The 21,619-nt window shown below is 38.2% G+C and overlaps 1 protein-coding gene across 1 annotated transcript in view; it reads right to left on the reverse strand.

Moving 5' to 3' along the window:
- The window catches only part of KCNQ1 (potassium voltage-gated channel subfamily Q member 1), a 320,255-nt gene that overhangs the window by 229,022 nt on the left and 69,614 nt on the right, over nt 1–21,619 (reverse strand). The window contains exon 13 of the mRNA XM_035891041.1: nt 19,711–19,831. Within this exon, the coding sequence (XP_035746934.1) occupies nt 19,711–19,831 (121 nt within the window). The remainder of the gene's footprint in view (nt 1–19,710; nt 19,832–21,619) is intronic.

Below are 21,619 nucleotides of genomic sequence, written 5' to 3' on the forward strand. Positions count from 1 at the left end.
GGGGCCTTTCCCCCTTTTTAGGGGGGGGGGGGGGGGAACCCACTCTGGAAGATAAGAAAAGCAAAACTCATAAGCTGCAACAGTTGCAATTACATATAATAGCTTATGACTACATGGATTAAGCTTTAATTATTACACTGTTGCTATTTGTCTACTATTGGATGTGTGGAGAAACCAGTTCTAACCTGTCAGATATGATGGACTCCTGTTTTCTAATGTTTAAAGAGTTATAGTTTGCCCTTGCCTTTTGCCAACAGTCTATTTCCACAATTAAAGGAAGTTATTTTATACTATTTTAAACAAAGGTTGAAGAAATTTGCCGTAGGAACAAACTTCCTGAGTTTCATTATCCAAAGCTTTAAAATGACTGGCAAGCTTCACTTTTGAGTCATATAAGTTAATTGATGACACCATAATCACGAGGAGTAATGCTAGTCTAGTCAGGTATTCTTTCTTCCTGGTAAATACAATTCAGGATACCCTGAGGGATTCTGCTAAGCACAGATGTAGAGAAAAGCACACAGAAAAAGAGGACAGGAACACATTTTTCAACATGTCTTTTCCCCTTATTCAACTGTCGAAGAGAACAAACGCATTGTTCAACAGGGATTATAAATGAGCCTCTGCCCAAAGTTAAAACTGAACTTCTGAAAATATACATGCTACCACTTTGAATTTCACCCTTCAGATATTGACAACTTTTATCCTATGGCAAATATTTACAAGAGAAAAAGGTAATTTTTTAAATCATTTAAATCCACACGACAGCTTATGAAATTATATACTTTGTCTTTCCAGTGAAAAGAAGGGACAAAAGGACAAAGGAATCCAGCCACCTATTTATCCATGGATTTGCCAACTCCCATGACAAGCTGATGAACAAACCTTTATTTCCATTGGATAAAAAAAATGTAGTTTAACAACCTTATAGGAAGGCCCATAAGAACATATTCACCTACTTTTAATTAGCTAAGACTAATTAGCACACTCTGTAGCTCACTTCCCTGCCCATAATGCACAACACTTTCCCTCTCATGAATGCATCAAAACGGGGTTAAGAAGCAACAGCTTAGAGGAACACGTACCAGAGAAAAGTCAGTGATGGACTCCTACACAATCCTTATGAGATGTAATTTCAAGAAAAAGAAAATTCTTCAAGCCCTACCAGAGAATACAGATAGTTTTGGCATGTATACCTTGCTTGTTTTGTCCTTTCATGGAGATAAGTAAAACATACTGCTGTCAGAAAAATTAATTAATTTGACTGATACGCTAAGCCTTACATTGACAAAGAACTGCTGTGGTATCTTTATCCCCATCTGTCCCAAACAGAGCTGTTCCATCTACGTTTCCCTCTATAACCTTGAGTAGAATATACACAATTTCACACTGGCAGCAGATGGAGGCTAGAAGTGAAAATACCTAGTTCGAGGTTACTGTAATCTCACTAGTTAGGCTTTAAGTGAGAATAAAATATTAATTCCCTGAATCAAAACATCCATCAAAGTGTCATATGAAATCAATCTGAACGTACTTGTCAAGAAAAACAGAAAAACTGGGGGGGGCCGCAGGGTTTGTCCCCAGGTGTCAACCACTTAACAGCTGTAAATATACTGGCTTACTATAAGAAGTGTAAACATAGTTGAGGGAACAGCCTATCGCTGCCATCTTCCCTAAAAATTTCATTGCTCATGTGGTGTACACGTGTATGGCTTAGGGTAGGGCTTCACTTCATTAAGTTATAGGCATTTCCCGCCTTTCAAACGTAGATATCATCTCATCCTCTTTCTAATAGAAGAAACAGTTTTATGCACAGGAGAATTTACACAGCTTGGTTTCTGGTGGCTCCCTGTGTAGACTGTGCCTCATCAAACAGTAAAACTGAATGCAGACTAAAACCTTTCCTTCAGTGAAAGAACCACCTGTGAGCTTTCCATCCTCCTCCTCCTCTCCTATGCAATTGCTTATTTAATAAAATTGAGTACCATTTAGACTTAACTCCTGTGAAATTAAGGTTAGACTGGACAACACGTTCAAAAGGTATCTGGGGATTGGTGACTGGTGATACGTGGACAACAGGATCACATTGACCTTGCACCTTTGCAAAAAACATGATGATTTATGCAGCAGTGCATGCACATCTGAGCATTTTTTTCTTGTTAATCTTACCTGGCTAAGGAGGTTATATAGAGAGAATATATATATATAAAAGGGAAAGTAAGGGAAGTCATGAAGAAGAAATCATCTGAATGTGTTTTTTTTCTTTCGTGACAGCAAAGTATGCCATACATGATGAAACTAATACTCAGTCCCCAAAAATATATATAACAAAATGATGTCAGCTATGATAAAGAAACTGTTAAAAAAAAAAAAAAGCAAATTCCCAAGTACCACAGGTTTCTAGGTAAAAGCCCACATTCTACAATAATGACCTTAAGCGAGACACACTAGGAGATGGCAACATAAACTTCAGGATTACCACCCATCTGAGTCACTTACACCCTGTTTACATCTAGCTGAAGGCTCAGTGGTTCCAGCAGCATTTATAACATTTTGTCTCATCTTTCAAGGGTTTTCCCTCCTTCTATCAATAGTTTCCAGAAACCAGTGAGATTTCTGACATGCTAAAGTGACAAAATGCTACAGGTAGCCTTGTTTGTCAGCAGAATACTAAAGGAACTAAGGATCAGGTCTATCAGCTTTTAAATATGTGATCTCTCTTAATAGGAAACAGGTTCCAAACTCAGAGTTAGATAACACGCTAAGCTGCTAACTACTTTTCCTCCCTGCATTCTCCTCCGAGACCTAGTCTCACCACGGACCTATGCCTGAAACTTGTACGCAAGGCTATGTTTGAGACCTATGCAGAAAGACTTGTTCGTGATGTGTCATGACGGACTAGGATTAAAATCACTTTACTTTAAAACTATAGCCCTGGAACTCTGTGCTCATGCAACCTTGCCTACAAGGCAAATCAAGCAGATTCACTTTCACGTTGAGAGTACCTTTCAAACGAAAACCAGAAGAGGACCATAGCCCAGGTAAAACACTATCACCATCTGGCCACTTTAAATTTTAATGCTTCCCAACAAGCACTGGACACAATAATTGAAATGAGTCTTCACTAATGGTATTGAACATCACCCAGCTGGCCTTGCCAGGAATGCAATGAGCAGGGATGTGGAAGAGGGAAATGAGGCTTCTCAAGTGCTATCCTATCTCCTGTCCAAAACAAATTTGGAGAGATCTCCTACTCAGTCCCTCTCAAAGAATCAACAATCTCTAAACCAAGTCCTCTTTCTAACTAAAATCCTTTGTATCCAGAGTTTTTAAAAGATACATTATGTTTAGATTTCCTCTCATTCCCCAGCCCTAAGGTGGTAATAACGCTTGAGTGAGGTGCCTGTAGGTGACAAGTGTGGAAAGTACCGCAGTCATCTCATCTAACACTTACAGTATCATATATGTATATGTATTTACCTTTAAGAACAAAAGAGTTCATCATATGCACACACGACTTTTTTTTTTTTTTTTCCCCTTCAAAAAACATTACAAATAAATCTGTCCTAAAATTCTGGCACTCATTCTACCTGGAGCATCAGTGAACCCCGCTGAAATGTAAGACTGCACTCATGCCACCCTACAACACTAATTTTGTCATCCAGTTGACTATTAACCCATGGTTGAGTAACTCAAAAGTAGGCATAATTTCATATATAACATGACTGCCCCCTTGCGTCAAACTAGATCCCCTTCCTTTAGCAGGGGGATTTCTCATAACGTCTCCAACTAATTTTTATTTTCTTAATATATATAAAAAAATTAAACCAGTTCCTTAAGTGTGAAACTAGAGGTCTACAGTTCTTGAAACTATGACAAAACAAAATGTAAGGTATGGATGATAGAAAGCAATTTGGAAAATAGCAACACATATTTCCAAAGCGGTACAATCCTAAATCACTGACAGGTTTATTAAAAAAAAAGGTAAAAGCTGTTTCCCTCTCAAAGACTGTTTTCTTTTCATAATCCCTTTTGTCCTTATAGATCAGTTATCAGATTAATTATATGAAATCATATACCAAGACAGTTAGCTAATCTCCCCAAATTAGACATATAGTGCAATTCACTAGTAGCTCTGAATACAGAAGCCTACATCAATGCGCTCTAAATACTATACTAGAAGGGGAAAATTCACCAAGGACATCAGAGGTTCAAAGTGGGCATGTAGACATATACAGGATATATGCTTACATTTAAAACGATTTGCTGAAACAAAACACCACCTTTGCTGAACACATTCAGTTTGCAAGTTCTGAGGGATTCATAAAGGCTGTAATATCTTTCTAATGAGAATTTGGTCCCATGCATAATTTACATATATTAACACACTCTGCATGTGTTTGGAAACTTCAAAATTATTTTAAATGTGTTTCAAAGCGTAAGGGGCCAAGATAGGTATGTGGGGTTTACACAGGCATCAGTAACCCACGTGGCACTTGTGAAGGACTAAACAAGGCTTTGGACTCAGGCAAGATAGGAGAGCACTGCCATCAAGGAAACAGGGACAGATATTTATGCATTTTCACCACTTCTTTTTTTTTTTTTTTAAGCCAAGAGGGTGAATGACAGCAAGAGCCTGTCGGTGATACTGGCAGGTGGCAGGCAGGCAGAGCTAGATTAGATGGTTGCCATCAAGAACCAAGGGAAGAACTGGGTGCCTATCTTTATGACTAAGGTAAAGGAAATTTAAATAAATAAATCAATAAATAGCCAGATAAAATGAGAGGCCCTCTGGCCAAGGAAGACAATCTTTGAAAACCAGCATAAAAAGTGAGTCAGAAGACTGAACCAGAACTTTCACCCCTCAAAAACCCAGGCCACAATACAGCCACGGAAAATGCCTCATTTTTGCCCATTTCACCCATCTATCAGTCTTTGGCTAAGCTAAACCAAAAAGCACTCTTTATGAATTTTTATCCAAACTGCCAGACTGCTTGCCCTTTGGTCTCTCAGCACTGACTTTAGCTTGCGGATCTCCCCTTCAGGTTTCCCTTGGAGCTCTCTAAAGTTTGTGGAGCCATCAGGGACACCCCTCCTTTCTTCTAAGGAAGCAGCCATCTTTCTGTCCTCCTGGCACATGCCCTGTGTGAGCACACCCGTAGTTAGGCATGACTGTGGGCAAGATGAACAGAGAAGAAATAAATGATTTCCTATCTGCAGAATTCCAATGTTTTCTCCACATGGAAGTCTGGAGGCAGGACAAAGCACTGGCACGGGGAGAAATGCTGGGCCAAGGTGTTCCACTGAACCTTGGAAAAGGGCAAACACTGAGGGGAAAAAAGTGAAGAATTGAAACTAAGCAGGTAAGAACTGAGTTGAACTGATGGAAACAACCAGCGTATTCTAAAAGATCAGTATTGTTCACAGCAGATCTCACAGTTCCGTATCAGGAAAATGGAAGCTTTTGGATAGAAACGTAGGAGGAAAAAATGACAAAGTTAATTTCCTGGAAGTTGCTTCTTCTGAATGTACATCCAAATCTGCACAGTTCCTAGAGGAGTACGAAGTGCCATGGTGTCTAGAATGCAGGATCACCAATTTAATACCTGAAAAAGATGACGCCATCAAGCCAACTTTAATAATCCAAGTCTCTGAAATACACCAATGCCAACAGAATTAAAGGCATCACATTCCAAGCATAAATGTGTCCAATGGTATCACCAAGATCAGCCAATTTTTCTCCCGTATCCTCAGCTCGTTTCCTCCTTCTGTCACTGCTGACACGACTATCTTTTCTGTTCACTGAAGCTTACATCCTTCAATTACTCTCTTTCCTCCTCTCACAACCCATAGGCTTCACCACAGTATCTCCAAGACTTGTCCCCTTCCTCTCCAACCATTGCCCCCCCCATATTCATTTAGGTGTTTGTAACGCTCCAGCCTTTCAATGAGCTGACCAGAGGATGTACAGACGGGACAAGGGTAAGCCGGTAATTAAGGTGCAGCTTTCCAACTCATTTTGCTTTCCTACTATCAAAACTTTATCCTTCTCTTTTTTCAGTCTCTGTGCTGGATCTGTCACTACTGCCACACGCACTTTGAATGTATTCTCCATCTTGTGTAACTCTGTATAGCTATGAATCTCATTACTGCATATTTTATATGTTCTGCATCCTACACAAATGCCCTGCTTAATCAGAGAGAAAACCCGAAAGCTTGCAATTTAGATGTGAATATTCCCAGACTTCAGACTCTTGGCTTGCTTTTATCCTTTCCTCCCTTTCTCTTTTTTTTGTTTTCTCTTTCAGTTCTTTAGGACACAGGGACACCTTGCATGCATAAAAGTAGTCCTTATCAAGTGACAGACTCCTGTCATCCAAATATTTCTAATAATTCTTTCATCTCTCAGGGGATCTGCAAACTATAATGACTACAGCTCCATTAGGTATGATTGATATTGAACTGCTTTTTTGAGAAGTTGGTACCTTTAAACTGTACTTCCCTCAGAAAAAGAGAGTTCCTAGATGTACTGTGTCTCAGATATGCCCTTGGTGATCATGCTGCAAGGCCCATCGCATACATTATTTGCCAGTTCATAATTTACAGTAAAAGACCAAAAGCCTTCAGACAAAAAGACAGAAACAATTAAGAGCTCTAATAATCTGATCCTGCTGTTTGCAGCACACAATGATTTAAAATTATTCATGGGTTTCAATATGGAAGTGATTTAACATAATTTAGCAAACCTGAGACCTACATTAAGATGTAATAATGATGAATGGATGAGACCAGCACGCACACACACACTTCGAGACAACCTCAGAGTCCTGCAGAGTAAAGGAAGTACCCCCGAAGACCTGGCAGGTGCCACCATGTGGGTGGCCAAAAAAAAAAAAAAAAAAAAAAGATCAAGATTCTAGAGTGTAACAAAGGGTGTGGAAAAGAATGCATTCCAAATTAGTATCTGAAAATTTTACATAGACAGGACTGGATTAGGTTTCTAAAATAAAAAGCAGATGGACTGAGAACACTTACTAAATTCACTAAAGAACAAATACACTGTGGTCACATCCCTCCATTATTTATTATCCCAGCAGCCATTTCAGAACTCAAACACAGCTCTTTCTTGTACTTCTCATGTACATGGCTCTCAGCACCAGCAAGCACAGTGCAAATCCTCAAGGACAAAGCACATCTGCAAATCTTTACCTTTCCTTCTACACAAAGACATTTCTCACAAAGACTAAACATTTTGAGGTACTAAATAATTAAACAACAAGAAGAATAATGACTGGCATTTCAACTTTTTAGTGTATTTATCACAGCTAGAACGTGGATGAAGTTTTATAACACGTGTTTAATTATGCACCTGACTTCCCATTTCCCCTGCATTACCTATTCTGTGGAACAGGTAAGAACAAGAACCATTAAATGCTGCACAGTTTGAAAAATAGCTGTGAGTATAGGGTGGAAAGAGAAGAAAGGAGAAAATAATGTTTGTGCTGCTGAAGCAGAATTTCTCAATATCAGAATACGATTTTTTTTTTCTCTAAAACCAGATGACTACAGGAGAACAACAGCCCATGATCCAGTTTATTAATCCCACTTTGCCAAATTTTCCTTAATGTTGTGCTGAGATAGAGTAATGCTTTCAATCCCAGCTTTCTATCTCAGTCCCTTTTCAGGAGGAACAGGTACAGCGTAACACCTCCAGACAGGACTAATTTTTGTTGTTTGTATGCAAACTGCCAGCCACAGCAGGACTCTCAATCCAGAGCGGGGTTTCTGGAAACCAACGCAGGGAAAGCACACACATGTGGCAGCTGAGCATCCTAGGCTTTTGGTAGGATGGAAGAAGAAAAGGCTGCATTTCACCTCTGCAACCTCCCTATGCTCCCAACACAAAGCTCTTGAACACGTTCAACAACGGAGCGAATTTGCCCCCTGACTTGCAGACCTAGGTGAATGATGAATGCTTCACACAAAGTCTGTTTCTTTGGTTTTTCAACCCCAACTGGGCACTGCTGCCAGCTCATGTTGCCAACGAGAGGAAAACTGACATCCCACACCGCTCTGGTGCTGTCCTGCGTGTCCCCCCGTCTGCGGGGCAGCGCAAGAAAAGCTTCCCTTTTGAGTTAAAATCAACTTTAAAGTGGATTGTGAAGATTTTCAAACCATTCACCGCCACCTAATGCTTGTGAAGTCCACCATACCAAACCTACAACCTGAGAAGAGTTATGCTCAGTTCGAGAACTTCTGGATCCCACTCTTACTGCAGAATGTTTTTTAAACGAGCAAGATAGGGCTCAGTCATTGAACAGAGGCTAACTTGCATGGAGAAAGCCTGGATGGCAAATGGGAGTATAAACCGGTTGCCCTGGAACTCAGTTAGTACTTTTCTTTACACAATACTGAAGATGTTGTGATATTTTAGGACTCTCCCATCAAATAAAAATAAGGAAATAATTTTTAAATACTAGACTTATTTCTATAATGAAATAATACCCTTAAAAAAAGCATTATTTGTTCACAGTTTTTTGTTTGCTTTTCTTAAAAAAAAAAGAAAATCAGACCCCATCCATACGGGGGCCAAATTTTCAGCAGCACCGGTATGAGTTTGGTGTCTACGATCTGTTCTCAAATTCTAGCCGGTGTCTAAATAGGTATTGATTAAAAAAAAAAAAAACAAAACAAGCTACAAAGGCTCTACTGCTTTCCAGAGTAATAGCTGCACTGTGGGAAAAAAATAACAGGGATAATTCAAATAAGTTTCACTGCCTGTATGTTAAAGGCTTCGTCGAATTGAACTTACTGTCAGATGTAGACAAACGAAGAATTTCCAAATGCGAGATCTCACCACATACAGCTCTCTGTTCACCACCCTTCATATTCCTGCATGTAAACCAAACTTTTGTAGTGACAGCAAAACATTTGTGGCATCCCCTGGTATTTTCCATTCATACACAGCCTGTGTTACACGCCTAGCCTGCCTGAAAGTGCAACCCCTCAACAAGACACAGCATCTACAAAACACAGCATGACCACCTCTCATAAACCGAGACAAGGCTCCAATTCATACGGGCCCAAAATTCCTAAAAGATCAAGCCCCTGGGATCCCCGTCACTCCTAATAATTCTCCTTTTCAGGAACAGTTGACTTTTCTGTACCAATGACACTCGGCTGCACAGGAGATGAGACTTGGTTGTGGGGCAGACCCCTGACCAAAAGGATGCAAAGACAGACCGACAACAACAACAGTTACCACTTTCTGATCCATTTCCCTTTTGACATTATATTTATGCATTTTACACGTGGAGAAAAAGGGGAGAAAAAACTAACAGAAAAACATTGGTTTTCCTTGGGAAACAGAGACATAACCGGACATAGCGATGACTCCCTTCTGTATTTACTTTTATCCCAAGAGGCACTCGGTAACCACAGAAATGGGTGTGATACAGGAACCTGAGGAAAACACAGACCAAAACACAGCCATGAGCAACAGGTCAGGTGCTTAGCTTTGGTTTGCTAACAGGCTGACAACTACTGTAAGGTATTTAAGTTATTTTGTTTGCAACACAAAGAAAATGCTTTAGCTTTTCCCAGTTTAACTTCCTGCAGTGAGTAAAAGAAAACATACAGTTCTACACATGGAAATGACAGAAAGTCCCTGAGACACCGAGTGAAATCACAACTATTTTCAGTCCTTGCAGTCACATGAAGAAAGTAATTTTCAGTCAACAGCTCCATGACCTCCCATGGGCTCTCAGTCCAGGGACGCCTGCATGCTGCACTTCACGCATCCAGCGTCCGAGACGATGCACAGAGCTCCCTACTTTACAGCTCTGCCTTGGGTTTGGCAAACGTTTCAAACAAAACCTTCCATCATCACAGTAAGCTTTGCTACATCAGTAGGATGTTAAGCATACTTGACTGTGTTTTTACCTTCAGAAAAAAATCAACAGCTGCAGAAGAAACTCTTTAATGTGTCAATACTGTGAAAGGATTTCCAGAGGAAAATACTACATCAATTCTGAACTGGGTCCTGGTCATACCGGGAGCAGCACTGGCTTACGGAAAAACCTGCAACTGCAATATTTATCTTTGTAAAACACTGTGGAATGAAGTTAATAGGAAAAATGAACTTGTATCAATAACATGTCCGAGCAATTTTGAAATCACTTTTACCCACAGAATACACAGCATGCAATTTCCTGAACAATTATAGTATTACAGCCGGTAAACTAACCCATTTACACCTTTTGGAATTGTTTCCCTGTGTGTTAATGCTGTTACAAAAAGGTATTTTCCTTCAGTATTGCTGTCCTATTGCACTATTCAGCAGTATTTAAACCAGCTGTTGATTTCCACTTTTCCAAAGTAATGCACTTTACTACAAAAGATGCTCTCACAAGACCTTATTAGAAATTAGATTATCCAAGTATTAAAATACAAAGGTCCCTTGGGTCACACATGCTCTTGGTTTTTAATGCCATAATGTTCCATGCCTGGATTTGATAGTTGAGCCCTGGAATTAGAAGATTAGGTCAAAAATACATTAGACAAACTATTTGCTTGTTGTGCTGTGTTGGTTTCCAGCTCTGTCTGCCTCAAACACAGACACAGGTATCTGTAACTGCACTCACATCCATGGCCGTTGTTTCACTAATGAAAAAAAGTTTATGAACACTAACATTTTGATCAATATTAGAATTATAATTATGCTAAAAATGCTCATTTACTAGTCTGTATCTGCCACGGAATAAGTCTCAGGGGTCAACTATGTCTCTTGGCTGGCACATAATGAACTTGACAGGCATTCCTACAACCTCATACTGATCCCAGATCGACTCCTGCTGGAGAGCCATGATCCCAAATCCAGGTATGTTTGCTACACTGATTCAGCACTAAGTATGTGCAGCACGTGTGGCATAATGCTGCCTGAAGATCTGGAAGTGTGTTAATATAACTGCTATTTAAAAGTATTCAATTTTACAAGTTCATAATGAGTATTTTGTTATCACATTAAGTAGAAAACTATTATTTGTCATATAATTAATAAACCCCTAAACAAAATTTCTATCCCACTTATTGGATAAAATAACTCCCAACAAAAGAAGCATGCACATTATAAACTACTCAAGTTTTTAACTTCTTTTGGTCAATCCACCGCATGCAAACAAAAAGTAAAGCCACCCTTCATCCTCATAACAGAAAGAAAATGTTTGTTTACGCTTTGAATTTTAATTCTGGAGTTAACTCAAGATGATCATAAATTTAACTTTTTAAAATGCTAGATAAGAGTGGGACATTTTTATTGCCTCCCCCCCCCAAAAAAAAAAAAAAGTTTTGCACTTATTATTCTGAACCACATCTGCCCCAATTCTTCTTGACTAACTGTATTTATCAGAGGCAGGGGTTTCTTCCGTTGACATCCTACCCCCCCGGTGCCTGAAGATTTGGAAGTGTGTTAATATAACTGCTATTTAAAAGTATTCAATTTTACAAGTTCATAATGAGTATTTTGTTATCACATTAAGTAGAAAACTATTATTTGTCATATAATTAATAAACCCCTAAACAAAATTTCTATCCCACTTATTGGATAAAATAACTCCCAACAAAAGAAGCATGCACATTATAAACTACTCAAGTTTTTAACTTCTTTTGGTCAATCCACCGCATGCAAACAAAAAGTAAAGCCACCCTTCATCCTCATAACAGAAAGAAAATGTTTGTTTACGCTTTGAATTTTAATTCTGGAGTTAACTCAAGATGATCATAAATTTAACTTTTTAAAATGCTAGATAAGAGTGGGACATTTTTATTGCCTCCCCCCCCCAAAAAAAAAAAAAAGTTTTGCACTTATTATTCTGCATGGTGCCCAAAGTAAACAATGATAAAAGTTTGTAAGTGGGGAGTTGCTTGTTGTTTTTACAGCATAGGAGCCCTGTACTTCTGAATCACTAAGCAGCTGGGGTCTGGTTTAATTACTTAACATCAATCAAGATGTAAACCAGCACTTGGAGACCAAGGAATGCAATGTTCATCTGCAACACAAAAGAAATAGCTAAGCTATCTTAGCTTCTGCCTAGACGGTTTGTACACTAGGAAAAGTCAACACATTACTTTTATACTATGTCAGTAACATAAAATAGCCAAATAGTAATTTTACGCTGTACTTGAATACATCAGTGACCATTTGTAGTAAGGGAGAAAAGAACATGAGAATATTATTTTATGAAGGCTTGTAACCTCTAGCACAGCACGTATTTGTTCAGTACTACCTTCTGGCAAATAGCAGCACCAGTATATGATAGCACTTCCCTCTCCAACAAATAAATAGAAAGTTGAAATAAAATAAAAGGAGAAATGAAACTGCAAACTTTTGTGTTCCCGTCTGAATTTTTCACCTGTTCACCGTGTAAGTTTGTGAAATACAAGTCTTTTACTGTGATTTTGGTAATATTAAGAACACAGCACAGCAATGCTGCATTCAACTCAATGGAGCGCCACAGCCTGCCTTTTACAAGATCAAAGGAGATGATCTAATTATCCCTTCTGGTCTTCAGATCTATAGATGTAAACTACACACTCTATCTAATCTATGAAAAAAGCAACCACCCACCACAGTACACAAGAACTTCTCCCTGAAGATAAAAGAAATGAGTAACCACACGGGACAGATGGTAGCCACATTACTTAGTGCGCTGTCGGAAGCAGCTCAGTTGCTCAGAACATGTTGAGGGTGAAATAAGACACCATGAAGATCTGCCCAAGTCTTCAGCACATCTCCGGTAATCCATCTATAAAACCAAAGATTATAAATAACTGCCTATATCATGGAAGACACAATCAGTCAACGTTAGCCAGGTCTGTAGCAGACATCGGACGCAGAACACAGGAACAGTTTGTGTGCTGGGATCCCGCCTATTAGATACTATACAGACACAGAACAACAACAGTCCCTGACTCAAAGAGCTTCCAGTCTAGGTGTAGGATGACAGATTAAGTATGTACAGACAGATAGATGCAATAGCCCCTGGAAACAAGGCATTACATTCGTCTCAGCACAGCAGTGGCTACTGGACTCTTTAGGTGCAGGGGAGATTCTACAGCGACTCTGAATCAGGGCAGCTGCACACGACAACATGCAACACTGGTACTCTTAGCTCATGGCTACGGTGGGAGTGCCGTAGCTGCTTTGGTGGTGCTTCTAGCCCATATAAAAACCCATAATCCAAAAATAAAGTTCTTATGAAGTATGACGACCATAGTAAAATACCCATTTGCCTTTCAACATTTAAGAGACAAGTTTGCTTATGCCCTGCTCTACCACAACCACCTAGCTCTTGAGCTTCAGACAAGCTTTGCAGCCCCCTAGAACTGTGGCTACCCAGCAAGCTAATCATTTCTTAACTTAAATCAGCGACATTTTGAGTCCTTTTTATGACTACACTGCATCAATCATTGCTTACTGAAGGGATTAGCCATATTTAGGACTGGATTGTCACAGCTCTTTTCCCCTCCCATGCAACCTGCAATGGGAAGCCAGAATGGGATGACAACACGGAAAACATGACAGTGTCTCGTTTACCACCTTTCCAGAGTTTGCTTCTGAAAAAGGAACTTTCCTGACTGTTTGCTAAACCAGCTTTAGGGACACTTCATATATCCTCAAGTGGTTCAAAGCAGCTTGAATAGAGGAGAAAAATCAGATCCCCAATATGTCCAGGGTTCCAGGGTCCATTTCTATGGCCAAGTTTATGGTCAACTTATAACGAAAGTACAGGATATAATGATGCTTTTCCATACGAAAGGCAATAACTCAGGGAAACAGTCCTCCCCCTTTTTAGCAAACTATTAAATCAGCAGAGATTGTAGGCACATACCTAAGGGAGCTTGAGGGCATATTGAAACGTGCCGAATGAAAAAGGGATGCTGCTCACCATACAGCACGTACCAAAGACTTCCCTGTTGCAAGTAAATGACTGGAATAACAGCACATATCAGTAACCAGCAATGTTTGAATATTAAGCTCTGGTCTCACCTCAAGCATGTTCTTATGTACAGTTGCTATCACTGCTATTCTTCTAACATGCCGTGTCATTAATGATAAAACGGACCCCATGCAAATCACGGTTTAAATATTGTTAGCAGCGTTTCAGTGAGAATTCTTGTGACAGCAGAAGTCAGCCATTACATCTGGCCACTCGAGAGTGAAAAAGAAATATTTGCTCAGACTTCAGAGGGTCATTTTGGTATAGAAGAGGAAGATAAAAGCAGGAATCTTTTACAATATGAGCTAGCAAATCAAAGCAAATAGGGATTCCAGTCACTGATAATCCAACAGAAAAAGAGACAGTTATAAAACACATTCAGCACTGTTTGTTCTAGGCAATGTGGTTACATCTCATGCCAACAGAGTATATGCTGGTAATTAAAACATTGAACACTTAACAAAAACCTTAAAGAAAAAGGAAAGAAAATATTATTTCCAAGAAAAGCCCGTGGTAACTGCAGCACCATGGACACTGCACTCGGTGTTTACCAGCGCACTTGATCTCGATTATTTCAGTTATATTGCAAAGTTTAAGTCATTCTGAAAGCTCCATCTGCTATCATTTCCTCTTAATCTGGAAATTATTAAAAAAACATTAATTTTTTTTCTTAATTATTCCATCTATCATGCTGTTTAACAAAGCAGGGTTTATTTTTAAGAACACCTCCACCATTGGAGCCTCCCATTTATTCCGAGTACAACGCCTAAAAGGCTCTCCAACCACAGCTGAGATGCTGACGGAGACAGTAGAGAAGATAAAGCTGATGTCAAGACACAGAATATTTTTCAGGATGGAAATACACTTAACAACAAAAAGAAAGTGTTTTTTGTTTTTAATGCTTTATTTTTGTGTAAGCCTAATGTATTAAATCTAATATCACAGCAGTATGCCGCTGCAAGAAAGCCTCCACTGAAAAATTATTTTATATGTATACTGACAAAACCAATCCTTAACTAATGAAATTTATTTCCATCACCCCAATAAAAAGGTACGTGAAACATGTGGGGAAGAGTCATTAAGACATCAAGAATTACTGTTATTTCGACCTTATAGACAACAACAGGATCACAAATGTGCAATGTTAGCAACTGCTTTCAGCAAGAAATACATTCCCTGAAGTCAGCTGGACCCACAGTAATTCTTTCAAAAAAAAAAAAAAATTAGAGAGGAAGGTGTATATGAAGTAATCCCATACTCACAATTTAAAGATCAAGAATTTTGCCAGCGATTTGCATAGTTAGAGAGTATATTGGTTTACATTGTCTTATGACAGCGAGTACTCATTTGGTATGATACTCAAGGTGATACAACTAGGTACGAGTTGCTCAAGGGGTCTCCCCAGTTTCTTTAAACTTTGTGAAAAACCAAGCTACTTTTTACATATAAAGACTTTAAATACAGTATCCAGAGATGACCTGTGATTTATGTTTCTATTTCTGCAGTAAATTTACAATACATTAAAATAGTATTTCCCTAAAAGATTACTCTTGTTAAGAAGCACAATGAAATACCAAACATTTATACATCAGAACTGATTAAACAAACAAATGTCTAATGAGCATTATTCAGTAGCATTCCTGAAAGATCCATGGAGAATGCAGAGCTCTTTTTAAAGAGGTGAGAAATATTTATATAAAGATCTATTAGCTTGAGAGTTCCTCGTTATTTTCTTCTTCTTTTTCAGCTGAATCCCACCCACTTCTTCTCCTTCTCCCTCCCATCTGTATGCTTAGAAGCTTGGTTAATTTCTGTTGCTACTTCAACTAATGCCAAACAAAGTTAAAAAACCTGCTGAAATTAAACAATTATACAAACACAGGGAAAGAACCTCTTGGTAGCTGAGGCTCAGCTATGAGTAGCATTGATTTTCCACTGCTTTAAAATGCAAATAGAACAAAAGACCCAATGAAGTGAAACAGGGAACAGGAGACAATACGGGAACGAACTGATTAGAGAAAGAGGACAGTGAGAAGTCCAAAGGAGAGGTGCAGTATTGTTACAGTCCAGATTGCTATGTCACTTTTACAACAGAACAGACCACAACAATCATTAAACAAACCACTGAAGAGCCAAGTCTTATCGCAAACAACACACTGTGTACTGCATTCTTCACACTGTTACAGTTCATTTCATAGGCGAGATCCATAATAGCTAATTACACAGATTGCTCTGCCAGAATCTGCGTCTTCTGCTTACAAGACTTCTCACATAGAAGGAAAATTGCAGTCACTGTTCCACGCACTGCTATCTTATTCTATATTTCTGCATGCATCTGCTGCAAATCTGTTTTTTTCTGACATTTCAATCACTTTCCTGTTTGAATATCAGGTGTCAAAGTGATTCTATTACTATTTTTGTTTCCTCAAAGTGGTAGTGACAAATGATTAACTGGTACAGTAATCTTGCCACATGAAAGATTTCCCCTTTCTAATTCCACAGAAACAGGACTACATTTAGGACAGTAATTATTTCAAAACAGAGTTAAAATACAGCCAGAAATATGTCCTGCAAAAAACCCCACACCTGCATTTTTGTTATTGGACACAAAACCAGTCCTAGTAAATTCAGTGAGAATATGCACCTACATTTACAAAAAGAGAGCAATTTTTGTATAAACAAGGAGGGTACTGAAATCCAATTTAAAGGGGACTTTATGCATAGAAGCCTAAAGCCCTTTGTCAGAAGGGCTGAAATACGGCATTTTCCTTCCATGACCCAATACAAGTGAGGAAACAAACTTAGCCTCATTCTTCAAGCCGCAACGATGCCAAGTGTTTGCCTGTCAGTAACACAGTAGGTAGCCCACACTTTTGCCAGATTTACACTACCTGTCAAAATGAAATATTCTTCATACTGTCAACTAAGGGTCACTTTCCAGTTGCATGTCTCCAATTAACTATGTAATATTTATTCATGTATTTATGACTTTCAAAAAATCATTTTATTCTGGAGTCACCTTTCTGTGGTTCACGGATAAGCTAATTCATATGTTGCAATAAATATGTAATTGACCAGGAAGTAGTTCTATGAACCCCAAATCCAAGCATCCTTAGATCAAGTGGTTTATATTATGCTTCCACTTCCGAAACTGTCTTCATGCTTCTGTTCCTCTAATAGAGTACAAATTGCTTTTAAGACCTGAAACTAAGATATTTGCACTTAATTTGACTTTTCCATACTAACTTGTTTTCACAGCTGGTGCTGTATTTTTGTTAAGTACTTGGGTTTAGACTTGCATACCGTTGCTTATTTCCTTACATACAGTATGATCACTCCAGATTTGTTGATATGATGGCTTTAAGGAAATAAAATGCTTCACAACTGGGGACATCAGAACAAAATAATTCATCCTAGATTCTCTCAGGCACGGCATAACTTTCAATCCTGAATTAAAGACACACAGAGACACAGATCTGAAATGACTAACCACTTTTATTATACAGAAAATTAGTACGTGGCTCTGAACACAGAGATATATCTATTGCACAGTTCTAATTTTGATCCTTAGTTCTATGCCCACGTCTGACACGCAGGTCCTACTCACATGTGTAACCAGATCATAAATATTTGTTCCCTAGGACTTTGAAATGAGGAAAGAAAAAGAAGCATTTGCCTAAATAATTCATGGATTGAAATTGATTGGCCTTCAGCATCCAGCAACACGGGTACCCAGTGAAACGCAGCACAGCAGCTTACTTTACAACCGCCTCAAATGCAAGCACAATCCAACAGTAAAACAAACAGAATTCATTTCAAAATATTTGGGAATACCTGTTACCTGAACGCCAATGCTCCAACTGACATTACAAAATAGAGGGTTTTCACTAACTTTTTGCCAAGCCCTAACATCTATAGCCTGATGTGGCATTGTTTCAGGCCTTTTCATAAACTGCATACAAAGTAAATGCACTTCTAATTGAACAGTTCTCAGGGTCTACAACATTTGGGCACCCATGCTTCAGAGACACATTTCAATATTTTACCCAGTTTTGCATTTAATCCAATTTATCCAGTTTTGAAATCTAAACCCAAAGTCTTAAAAGAAACAATAATTTCCATTTTCTTCCACACTAGCAGAGAATCAATTCAAGCCATATATGGGGACAGGTTTTGTACCGTCCCATCAGCCATGACCCAGAGCAATCTAGGGAGATTTCAACAAAGGTTACAACCAAAAATTAAGGAAGTCAAAGAGAAACATATAAGTTACTAAAAGAGTAGGGCCTTAATTTTATAAGGTTCTTCAGCTGATACACATTACCTGTATCCTAAGGTCTCCCACAAGTTGTTCATAGAAAAAAAAAATCACAGCTGTTACACAAGTTGGACTTAAAAGTGATGGAGCACCTTATTATTCAAAACTTATTAATGAAGGTGACAATGAGAAATAACTAAATCATTCCCAAATCAAAAAAAAATAATGGTAACTCCTAATACCAAAGCTTATTTCTCTTTAAGAAAGCCTGCAATATTGTGGTAAATTAAGGTTTAAAAAAAGCTATGCAAAGGAAACTTCTAGATCTGGTTTTGCTGCTCCGTTGTTCTTGTCTAAGGCTTGAGGAAATTTATGACTTCCTCCTCCTGCTCATACCACTAAGAAATCTTCCAGAATACAAGTCTCCTAAATCCTCTGCCTACAAATATATGTACTTTTAGATGATTCAGCTGAAAATGCAAGTCCTTTTGTTTGGGAGCAGGGAAGACTCCCCCCAAACATACTTTTTTAAAAAAATACCCCTCTAAAGTGGCTATAAAAAGTACATTTGTGCTCCTCTGCTATTTATATGTATAGGAAGCAGGCCTGAAAATTGGCAGCAGGCATTTCTGCATGTTTTGTACCTCAGAAATACAAGTATGCCAAAAATTTTCATCTGTGTTTTCACTGTAGAAATCATCAGATTTCTAGGAATAGGAGTGGAAAAAACTCATTCCTCTGCTAGAGGACATACTGTCACACATCTACTATGGTAAATAATACGCATTTGTCAGGAGTTTGAATTAAACAGTGACAGAAGATTTTTTTAAAGGCGTTTGAATAAAAATCTTCTCCAATTCTCAATTTTTTAGAATAATCTGAGAACCTAGAGATTTTAGCATGAAAGGCACGTGGATAATCTTTTTTTAAAAGGAAAAAATCAACAAAATAAAAAATACAGGCCTATAAAAGATCATTTTTATATACCACAAAGCAGTAATAAAGATCAAAACAGATCTTATCTTCCAATGCAGATTATCATTTGACCGTTGCTGCTAAAATTGAAAGGCTGGTATTTCATATAAGTAGTATTTAAAAAATTGCACTTTACAGCTATTCCACTGAAAAATGGTGGAGGGAGTAATATAACTCTCAACAGGCAAGTACTCCCACACATTGTCTCCATGTGAAAATCTTGAGGCTATCAACCACCAGCTGCCCAGAGACATTAGCTAAAAACTAAAGCCTTGTGTCACAGCCAAGTGAACTTTTCTTTAGGTCAACTTGAAGATTTACTGGCATTCAGAACAGTATACACCAACCAACTTCAAGGTAAGAAGAGTTTGACGCAAATATCTGAGATAGCCCTATCAGCTCCATATTTCAGCTCCTCCCACCTGAATTGGCTTCTCTTGTCTAAGTCAACTAATGCACAATTCAATAGCCTTGACTTACTGTGAGATGTGAGTTATTGGGGTCAACAGCGTCTCACCCTCCAGGTCAAGCTCATCGGCAAAGCTGTTGGTCCTGATGAAGGGTCCTGTGTTCACATCTAAAAATGTTGGGCTTTTTTTCACTGTGAGGAAACATGCAGATAAGAGTTAGAGCAATAGCATTTGGCTTTTTCAGGAAAGGTCTACCACTCATTTGGATCTCTGAAATACTATGCTTTTTAACAGAATATTGAAAACAGAGGTTACTACAAAAAAATGGCATGTACCACAGAGTTCATGAAAAGTCAAACTTTAACCCTTCTTCTACCGAAAGAATTTCAACTTCTGCTGAAGACATAAAGCTAAATTATTTTTTTTTTGTTCATACTCTTCATGCACTAGAATGTAGAGTATCTATATCACAGGCAGCTTCATGCAGTATAAAACTTACTGTACAATACTCAGCCATACCATGGACCACCGTTCTACAGAAACAGTGCTTGACTGCAATTCAATGACAAGGTCAGTGCCTTTTTATGTCATTTCTACTTCATGTTTTAGTTTATTATACCAGTTTCTGTGGTGTAATTGCTGTGACTAAGATCAAAAAAACAGGCCTAGATCAACAAAGGAGCCTAGGCATTTTCACAGTGAGCAGTCAGCTCCTGTCATGCACTGTCTGAGCTGGTCTACTGGTTCCTAATCCCTCTCACACTTAGGTACAAGGGTGCCTCATCTTTGAGCCCAGACACGAGACAGGAGGCAAGATGTTCAGTTCATCCAAGATGAGGTCCTTCGCGGGAAGGCCATTCCACAAAGATTCAGATATTGGAAGTTTCTAGTGGCAAAGTTACTTGCATACCAACACTTCCATGCATCCAAGAAATCAGGCAGAATATTACAGATCTCATTTTTAAACTCAGGCTCCTAAATTGTGCCAGACTCTTAATATTAAGAACCCTAAGTGCTTTTCCAGCATGGTCCTAAAATTTGTTAGAGAAGTCACAAGATTTTAATATAACAAAACCACTATTGTATTTACACATGACTATAAATTAATTTTATAGAGAATAAAAACAAATAAAATTCTGTAGAAATCATAGGTAGATTGTGACACATCCATAGAAATCTTTATCTGTGCAATTGGCTGGATCATTCAACAAAATAATTATAATGTTGTAATTTATGAAGTCTCTACTGTATAAAATAAAATACTTTGTATTATAACCATAAATAAAGTCCTGCCAAAATGCAACATGAAAGTTAAAGGAATACAGCACAAATAGCTAACTTAAATGTAGCTGAATTTAATGAGAACAGAAGTGGGGGTCATCGAGAAACAAATATTGTTTTAAAATGCAACCTTTTTACTCAAGTAAGTAGATATCTTAATATAGCAGAAATGGATTTGAACTTTTACAAATAATCAGAAGAGAAAATATTATCATATCATCAGGCACATGTCCATTCAAAATTATGATGGGAAAGTATGCTCTCCAGAAATTGCAATAGGAGAGGAAGACCTCTGAAATCATATTTAAAAATTAAAAAAAAAAAAGAAAAAAAAAGAAAAAAAAAGAAAAAATTTAAAAAGAAGAAAAAAGAAAACAAATTGACACAACTGCTAGGAGATACAGTTATTAAAAGCAGGAGCCACTTGCAGCACTTAAAAATGAAAATTCTATAGTAAGTAAAAAACGTTAACTTCCTATTTTTGGTTTTAGTAACATTATTTTATCACTTTACTGTAGCCATCATCCAAGATAGTGGCTGTGAAACAAGCAAAATAATTCCAGATTCAGATATGCAACAAAATGTCTTTAAAACAAACTCCTTTTGGCTTTCACTCAATTAATTTTCACTGTCTTCATTTCTGAAAGATACAAATTAAACTTTCCCAGTTTCTAGGAACGGAGGACTCGCACCCTAAA

The sequence above is a fragment of the Egretta garzetta genome, unplaced genomic scaffold, assembly GCF_000687185.1.
Source record: "Egretta garzetta isolate BGI_Z169 unplaced genomic scaffold, ASM68718v1 scaffold133, whole genome shotgun sequence".
Lineage (NCBI taxonomy): Eukaryota > Metazoa > Chordata > Aves > Pelecaniformes > Ardeidae > Egretta > Egretta garzetta.